At 58.2% G+C, this 8,584-nt stretch overlaps 1 protein-coding gene across 1 annotated transcript; it reads left to right on the top strand.

Annotated features, from left to right (window-relative positions):
* Positions 1 to 486: 486 nt before the first annotated feature.
* On the top strand, positions 487 to 8,361 carry DLK2 (delta like non-canonical Notch ligand 2). The gene is made up of 6 exons (XM_065679046.1): positions 487 to 569; positions 2,798 to 2,899; positions 4,509 to 4,572; positions 4,697 to 4,827; positions 5,484 to 5,631; positions 6,142 to 8,361. Exons 2-6 carry the CDS (start codon positions 2,827 to 2,829, stop codon positions 6,914 to 6,916), a joined length of 1,191 nt encoding a protein of 396 aa, XP_065535118.1. The 5' UTR covers positions 487 to 569; positions 2,798 to 2,826; the 3' UTR covers positions 6,917 to 8,361.
* The last annotated feature ends 223 nt before the right edge of the window (positions 8,362 to 8,584 follow it).

Genomic DNA, 8,584 nt, shown 5'->3' with positions numbered 1-8,584 from the left:
GGCGCCCAGCAGCAGCGGGCCGGGGCCCCTGCCCAAGCTTGTGTGTGCAACTGCGGGGGTCCGGGAGGGGATCCCCACTAGGGCAGGGCCGCGCCGGGAGGACACCCCCAGCCCGGGGCAACCCCTCTATCCTCTGCGGGCCGCTCCTGGGGACGGGACCGCTGACCCTCGCAGACGCAAATCCCCCCCCCCCCCCGGTGCGGGGGCAGTGCGGGCCCGCGTGTGGCCGTGCCGGGCCCCCTCTCCCCCATGCCCCCGGCGGCGGGAGCAGGGCAGGGGTGAGCGGGCAGGGCGGGCCGGGCCGGGCCGGGGGCTGCCTGCGGTTTGGGGCGGCGGGAGGCGGGATGTCCCGGGGAGGGAGCGGGGATGTGCAGGCACACGCAGCCGCTGGCAGGCGGCCGGGGCTGCACGGCGGCGGCGGGCGGAGCGGCGCGGAGCGGCACACGCGGCGGCAGCTCCCTCCGCAGCCCCGCGCCTCCCCAGCCCCGCCGCCGCCGCCGCCGCGCCGGGCATGGCCCCCCCGCACCGCCGCGCCCCGCGATAGCCCCACGACACGCCGAGTCGCCGAGGTGAGCAGAGGACGGGGGGCAGCTCTCGGCGGGGACCCCGCAGCGCCCTTATGCCGGGGAACCCCTCCGCTGCCGCCGCCTCCCCGGCCGCAGGGGAGCCGGTGGGGCCGGAGAGATGCGGGGCTCCGCGGAGCGTCCCCTCCGGCCGGCCTCGGGTTGGGGGGAAGGCGGGCACCCCCGTGGCCGTGACCCCCGGGGGGCACTGGGGGCCTAGGGTGGTCCCAAAGCCGCAGGGGAGGAGGGGAGAAGCAGGAGCGCGGAGCCGCAGCGGCGCGGCATCCTCCGGGTTCCCATCCCTGCCCCTGGACCCGCAGCCCGAGGGGTCCTTAGGGGACCCTAGACTAGGGACAGCGCGTGGTAGACGAGGGGTCCCGAGGGGTCCCTAGACGAGGGGCAGCGCGTGATAGCTCCCTTCACGGGGTTTCGCCGTTGGCCCTCAGCAGTGCGGAGGTCCCTAATGCTCCCAAGGGGAAGTTTAATAGTCCCGGGGCCCATCTCTAGTAGCCGGCAGCCCCTGGCGGATGGTAGCCCCCAGCCTGGTCAGGCGCTAGTGAAGGAGTGGGACAGAGGGAGCTCCCTCCCTTGCATCCCTCTGACCCAAAGCCAGGCCTGCCTGGGTGCTGCTTGCACCTCCCTTGCGCACTAGCTGCCCCTCAGGATGCTCCCTGCGCCCTGTCGGGGTCCGGGGGGTCCCTGGGTGGGAGCTGAGGTCAGCAACTGTGGGGTGGCCACATCAGGAGGTCCAAGAGGCTGTGCCTCGAGTGGGAACGCTGTAGGAGCCATGGGGAAAAATGACCCCTGCAATGACATGTGGTTGAAGGTTGAGCTCCCCACAGCCCTGAAGGAAAAGGATACCAACTGCTCAGCCCTAAATTATTTTATAAGTTTCATAGGAATTGCTTCACCCTCCCCTGAAATGCAGCAGCTGTGCGCCACTGCCCAGTGTTCTGGGGCAGGAGGCGAGGGAGGGTCCTCCAGCGTGGTGACAAGGGGACTCTGGGCAGGGAGGGTGCAGCAGTCTGTGCTGGAATTTGGCTGGGGCAGTGACAGTAACATTCTATAGCCCCTCTGAAAATGCTGCATCCTTCATTGGTGGTGGTTTGTTTGCTAGAGAGATGCTCCGAGCAACATCATTGCTTTTGTGGGCTATTTTGTCTGGTCCAGGCAGGTGAGGCCCTTAGCAGGGACCCCAAAACCTCTTTATGCAATGCACGTGTACATGTGGGTGGGTGGGAGGACTTCTGTTCCCATCTAAGAAGTCTTTCATGTAACTATCAACTAAACACAACCTTCCCAAGCTAAGGAGTCAAGCTGAAAGTGGAATGGCCCCTGTCCATCACACCCACGCAACTGGATGGAGCCTGCTCCATACCTTCACCGCTCTCCTAGCACAACTGTTTAACCCCTCCCATCTCATTATAGTAATACATTTATGATATCACCCTCAAATTTCCTGCCCTTAACAACCCCAGGAGGCTGGGAGGGAATGAAGCAATTTTGGAAAGTATTTAATAATGTTATTTCAAGAGGGCAGGAGGCAGTCGGAAAATAGATGGGTGCAGGAACCCTGGGCTGACAGGGCTCTCTGCCGGACAGCCGAGGAAAAGGACTGCACCTAGGGAGAGGTGCGTGTTTGCCTTTCCTACCTGGGGCTGCAGCTTGGGTCTAGTGCCTATTGCTTCACTCCCTAGCTTGGAAAATGGAATAGGGCTGCTGTTTACCGCTTGCTCACCTGCTAGATCCACTCTACTCCCTGCCTTCCTGAAGGGCTTGAAAAGCAGCCTGGGTGCTGTAAAAAGACTAAGCCCGTCTATTCATTGGAACATGCACAGGAGGGATCTTGCTTAATACAAAGCTGAAGCCCCCCAGATGAAGCAGATCCACAGCTGGGATGTTTTTTTCTGGAGGATTCGTCTCCCTTGACAGCAGCTGGCTGGGGTAGGTGCTCTGAGATGCGGTGTAACAGCCTGAGCTGTTACACGTTCAGGGTGGAGTGTGCACACTCAGTTCTCCTGTAGAGTACATTTTAAAAGGCTTTTTGATTCTTGGTGCTCCAACGCTGCCTTAGAGGAGGGAGCCTGGAAGGACAGAGAGAAGTGTGGTGACAAGTCTGTACAAAACTGGATGTTTCAAGTCAAAACTCTCAGGTAGCAAGGAAGGGATGCGTGAAGTGAAGCTGCGGTGTGAGCCAGGGGATTTTTCTGAGCTTGCTCTTTTTATCTCTGTAGGTGTTCATCTCGGTGGGGCCACACTGACCATGCTCAGGAGCTTCTGTCTCCAGCTCATGTCCTTGGTTTGGATCCTCTTGGCCCATTACCAACTTGCCCAAGGTGAGTCTCTGTAGACATGGGTACTTCTCTTTCATATCCATCTTTCCAAACCTACTCTTGGCATTGCTATAGTCTTCTCTGTTTTCCAAGCAAAATAGAGCTGGTCTGACCTGGAAGAGCAGAAAATGTTGCTCAGTCAGCGATCACCTGGGGGGTGACTGGTGTCAACTGTAGAGACCCTCACTCTGATGCCCATGGGGGTTGCAGTGCCTGGGCAAACCAGAAGTGAGAGGTCCTACTGCTCTGTCTGCCTTGGGGTGAATGGGTCCCTAAATGGATGAGCCTGTTCGGAGAGGCAGGATGAGGGGGAAAGAAGATCCCAAACGGAACAGCTAATTGTGGATCCTATGGGACAAAATCCCTTCCCAAAGATTAGTTTGCTCTCCTGCTGCTCCAATAAGCAATGAATTCCCAAGGCCTTGTGCCAGGAGACGTGGTTACAAATAGGAAAGGCGATGATCCGCAGGCTTAGGCTGAGAAGTCCCAGGATGCTTCTCCAGCCCCACAGTGGCTTGTTTTGGGAGGTTGTTATCCTGAGCAGTGGGACCTGTTGCCTCACTGCAGCAAACACGCATGCATGGGGTGTTTCTCCCCCTGCTCGCCTCCTAGGCAGCACATCACACAGCCTGGGGGAAGTCAGAACATGTTTTTTGGCACGGGGCCTTTAACCTGCCCCGGTCTGGGATGGAGGGGCTCAGTCAGGTAAGGGTGTTCATATCCTGGGGCTGGCCTGGGGTCGCACTAGGCTCCTGCAGAAACCCCCTGCCTACTGATATTTACTGTGGGTTTACTGCCCATGGAGCCAGAGAATGCCAGCTCCCTGTTGGGCTAAGATGCAAGCAAGTGATGAGGGAGAGAGGAAGGTGGAGATGAAAGAAGACATCTTGCTGGAGAAAACAGGCCAGCGCCGAGCAGAGGATGAGAAGTGGCACAGCGAGGCCACGGCTCAGTTACAGCTTCTGTTGCCTTTAAATAAATAAACAGAACTTTAAATAAATAAAGAGATACCTGGCTCCATACCTCCCCATGCCAGAGGGGCGTGCTGGCAGCTGCGTTCCGGAGGAGGCCAGGAGCCCTGACCAGACCTCTTTGTGCTAATGGCTGTCCCTGGGGACAGGGACTTCCTGGGAGATAAAGAGGAACTATTCTTCCTATTTCCATCCTCAGTTCCTTTGTGCCCCTTACAGTACCTGGCCCTGAGCTTTCCCACCATGCTTGCTGCATGACCAAAGTCCCCGGTGAGTCAGGCTCTATTACACGGGTCACCTTAATGCACAGTGCGGTGTGCTGGGCAAACCCAGCTCTTGCTCAGAGGGGCCTGAAGTCTACGGGAGGCAGCAGAGAGACATAGAGATGATCAGAAATGAGGTGGTTTTGAAGCAGGGTCCCATTTCTCAATAAAGGCAGTGTCATTTCTGCTTGGGTAACTGTGAAATCCTCATCTCTCATGTGGCATCCAGCCATTGAAAGGAAGGTTCTGGGGAAGGGCATGCTGTATGCTTAGGAAGTAAGAAAAAAACCCTGTGAGCCAGAAGGACCATGGGCAGATCTGGAGTCATCTGTGGTCTCTCTCTGCTTAACCCAACTCCACCCGTTTCCTGCCTTGTAGGTGATGACTGCAGCGAGCGCTGTAATCTTGCCCACGGCTGCTGTGACCAGGATGGGAAGTGCAGGTACGGCTTTTGGGAGGGTTTCCCAGCGCTGCCATATCTGCAGGAGCCCTGCACAGCAAGCAGCCAGCTGTTCCATAGCCGCCGTTTGGGTTTTACCATGCTGCCATGCCCTGTCCTCCTGCAGGTGTGACCCAGGCTGGGAGGGCGAGTACTGCGAGGACTGCGTGCGTATGCCGGGGTGTCTCCATGGGACGTGCCACCAGCCTTGGCAGTGCATCTGTCACACCGGATGGGCCGGCAAGTTCTGTGACAAAGGTGAGTCCTGCGGTGGACATCACAGCCTCTGGTGCTGGGGGCAGAAGCCCAGCACACCCTGCATGGACAGGTGAGCTGGCCTGGCCAGAAGCCCCACAGGTTATGCTGTTGGGCTGCCTCGGAGATGGGATGTTGCTTGGCTGCCATATCTGGGCAGAACAGGTCAGGCAGCTGGCACCTGCTTCCCGGCAGCATGGCAAGAGCTGCCCCAATACCAGCCAGCCTTGTGAAATGGAGCAAGCAGGCTCATTGCCTTTCCCATGCTGCGGCTGGGCTCTGGGCAACACCTCCTGCTTTCCCAAGGGCTTCCTGCCTTTGGCAGGTGGCTGGTGGACTCCCCTCCTCTGGCCGCAGGAGCTCCTCTGTGCCATGGGGCTGCACTGGCCTGCCAGATGGCAGGCACAGCACCTTCACGTCGTGCAGATCTGCAGGATGATTTGCTTTCTCTGCATCCCGAAGCCTGTGCACTTTGTGGACTGTAGCTGGGAGGCACCACATAGGCACTGCATTTCTATTGCAGATGCCTGTTGGATGGGTGGAGGGAAAAGCTCCTGCAGTTTCTCCATGCCCACTGGGTTTCACTGGGTGTGTTTGAACTGAATTGGCCACATTGCCCCTCTTTTCTTGCTGATTCCCACTTCTTCCTTTCCCCTCAGACATACACATCTGCGAACACCAGTCCCCCCCATGCCAGAACGGGGCTCAGTGCATCTACGATCGAGACGGGGAGTATTCTTGCCTGTGTCCAGAAGGCTTCCATGGGAAGGACTGTGAGATGAAGACGGGGCCATGTGAGAAGGCAGGGTGAGAGACGGCAGCAAGGGCAGTGACATTACAGACAACATTAACTCTGGGCCGTGCACCGCCCAGGGGTGGCCCTGCTGGGCTCGTTATCTGTGGCTTTCCATGTGCTAACGGAGTTAAGCCAAAACCACCTTTGGCTTTGGTTTAGCTGTGTGCACCACACAATCCCACTGGGGCAAGGTCTTTGTTGTCGTAGGGGGGATGAGCTGACACAGGCCGTGCCTTGATGGAGTGTCAGGAGGGTGCTTTTTCTCTTCAGATCTCTCGGCTGGAGACCCTCCCTGGTGGGCGGTGGGTCAGTGCATAGCCACAGCCCTTGAGGACGTCCCACAGCCTATCACTTGGGGAGGTGGAAACTCCTGCTTGGTGTTCTCTTTGAGATAGTCGCCTCATGGAGAGGCGGTGCTGGACCCACTGTTCACACGAGCAGCTCTGGGTGCTCCCCTTGCCGGGGTGGGGGAAGACGCTTGCTCTCCGTGGCCATGACCCGCCCTTGCTATCTCCACGCAGGTCTCCGTGCAAGAACGGGGGGCAGTGTCAAGACGAAAACGGCTTTGCCAGCAACTTCACCTGCCGGTGCCTGGCTGGCTTCGTGGGGGCTCTCTGCGAGGACGACGTGGATGACTGCCTGATGCGTCCCTGCGCCAACGGTGCCACCTGCCACGATGGCATCAACCGCTTCTCCTGCCAATGCCAGGTGGGCTTCGAAGGGCGTTTCTGCACCATCAACATCAACGACTGCGCCAGCCAGCCATGCAAGAACGGGGCCAAGTGCTACGACCGCATCAATGACTATGACTGCTTGTGTCCTGACCGCTTCACTGGCAAAACCTGTGAGATCCCCGTCCCCGCGGCCACCTGGGCTCCCCCCTACCACCCTGTGAACCAGGACAGCAGCGGCGCTGTGAAAAGCACCACCAGCGAGATGCCGGTGACGCAGCCGGAGCCTGGCAGGACCGCGGTCACAGGGCGGCGTGTGGCCAACCACAGTGAGAAAGAGCCGGGGGGAGGGTTGTTGAAAATCTCTGTGAAGGAGGTGGTGACCCAAAGGGACTCGGGGCTGAGCGAAGCCCAGCTGGTGACAGTGCTGGTGTTCGGGGTGCTGACAGCGGTGCTGGTCCTCATCACCGTCCTGCTCCTGCTGCGGAACTGGCAAAGGGGCCGCCAGAGGTCAAACTGGTGCCAAAGCCCTTCGCAGGCTGAGAGGAAGCTGCAAGACCAGGAGTGTCAGGTGGGCATGCTCAACACCGTCCTGATCGAGCCCAGGAAGACGACAGAGCTGTGAGCTGGGAGGACTCTGAGCTGGGCCCTGGCACCAACCCCCTCGAACTGCACCTTGGGGAGCTGCACCAGCACAAGGTGGGCAGCGGGGAAGGGCTCCCAGGGCAGCAAATGCATCCACGAGTCCCCTGGGCACGCAGCACTGGTGCGATGGCGCTGCCTGGGTCTGAGCTGCGTGCTCAGACAGCACCCATGGGCACCTGAAAGCAGGGCTGCGATGGGCGAGCCCTGCAGGGCAGCAGTGACATGCCGCTTGCAGCAGCCCATGCCGTGCAGTGCCGGTATCGTCCGCTGTGTGCCCTCAGAAACAGGATGGGGAGTGCTGAGGAGGGCACGGCCTTCTTGCAAACCCATATTCTGCCAGGCCCTTTGTAAGGTCTCTCTGTGACTATAGGAAAAGGGCTTTGTCCTCATTTCCACTGGTATTGGGGTATTTCTTCTGGGGCCTTCAGGACGATTGTGGCTGCACAGGCCTCCTGCCCCAGTACTGGACGAGGTGGCTCTCAGCTCTTTCTGGAGGCTGTCATTTCAGATGCCATGTCCCTAGGGAGTGAGCAAACACCTTTGCTCCTTGGCCTTGTGGTTCTCTGACCCAGTTCAAAGACACTCTGGAGATCATTTGGGGTCCCCTCTTGAGGGGTCCCCTCATGCCCTTCTGCCCTGGGTGATGTCCTCTCCTCTTGCTCTCAGACTTGGGGTCACAAACGCTTTCTGTACTTTCTTCTGATGATCCAGCGATCTTCTTGTCCCCACTTACTGAGCCGTCCTTTCGGGTCTGGCCACAAATGACCAAGCTCCTTGCCCTCTCCAGTGTGCACTTTTGCGTCACCATTTTCGGGCAACGGAGAGCATGGCCTGCTCCTTTCTGGGGTCCTCCAGGCCTGAGCTGGTCCTTCTCATATGCCCTCACAGGTGAAACTGCAGATGGACAAGGCTGGAGATGTGGGGTGGCAGGTTGAGTACAATGTAAGATCCAGATCCTTCTTTTCTCTCCCAGTCGCGCCAAGACAGGCAGCTCGAATCAGCCATTGTAGTGTTTCTTGATACAGCAAAGAACTCCCCACAGCGGATGTGAGGACAGGCTACCAAGACTAGTATGACCATAGGTAGCATAAGATACTGCCTTCATCACTGCTAAAGCACGGCTAAGAGGCAGTAAGTAGATGGTCCTTGTACGAGGTCTGCTCCTGCCTGCACTGCTCTGGTATGCAGCAGTCAATGTCTCTCTGCCAAGGCCAGGGCTTTCTGAGCCTCTGCACAGGCATGAAGAGCTAAGCAGTGGGGTGAAAACAACCCCACAACCCAAACCCTGTTACTGGCCTGTAGGGTTGCAGAGCTGGGTGGTTCAAGATGGTGTGAAGGGAGCAGACAGAGGACTGAGAGCTCAGCCAGGAGAGAGACCTGGGACAGGCAACTGGGGCTTCATAAGAAAGATTATATTTTTAATACACGGATGGATGATGTACCTTTATCAAATAAAACAAATACAAGCCCAGAAACAGTGTACTGGAGAATCATAAAATAATTCAGATTGCAAGTGATGTCTGGACTCCAACCTGATCCCAAAACTGAAAGCAGCTGTGGGTTTGTGCAGCTGGGAGCAGGGCAGGAGGGATAAGGAGTTTCCCTTGGAAAAAATGGTCTTGGAGCAAACTAGCCTTAGAGGCCTTTA

This window comes from Lathamus discolor, chromosome 5 (assembly GCF_037157495.1).
Source record: "Lathamus discolor isolate bLatDis1 chromosome 5, bLatDis1.hap1, whole genome shotgun sequence".
Lineage (NCBI taxonomy): Eukaryota > Metazoa > Chordata > Aves > Psittaciformes > Psittacidae > Lathamus > Lathamus discolor.
Note: the sequence above shows the minus strand (reverse complement) of the source record. Positions and strands in the feature narration are given on the sequence as shown.

Excerpts from the sequence above, each read along its gene's own strand:
- DLK2 (XM_065679046.1), top strand. The coding sequence starts at position 2,827 with ATGCTCAGGAGCTTCTGTCTCCAGCTCATGTCCTTGGTTTGGATCCTC. Across the intron at positions 4,573-4,696 it reads GACCAGGATGGGAAGTGCAG|GTGTGACCCAGGCTGGGAGG; the intron begins GTACGGCTTTTG and ends GTCCTCCTGCAG. Across the intron at positions 4,828-5,483 it reads CGGCAAGTTCTGTGACAAAG|ACATACACATCTGCGAACAC; the intron begins GTGAGTCCTGCG and ends CTTTCCCCTCAG.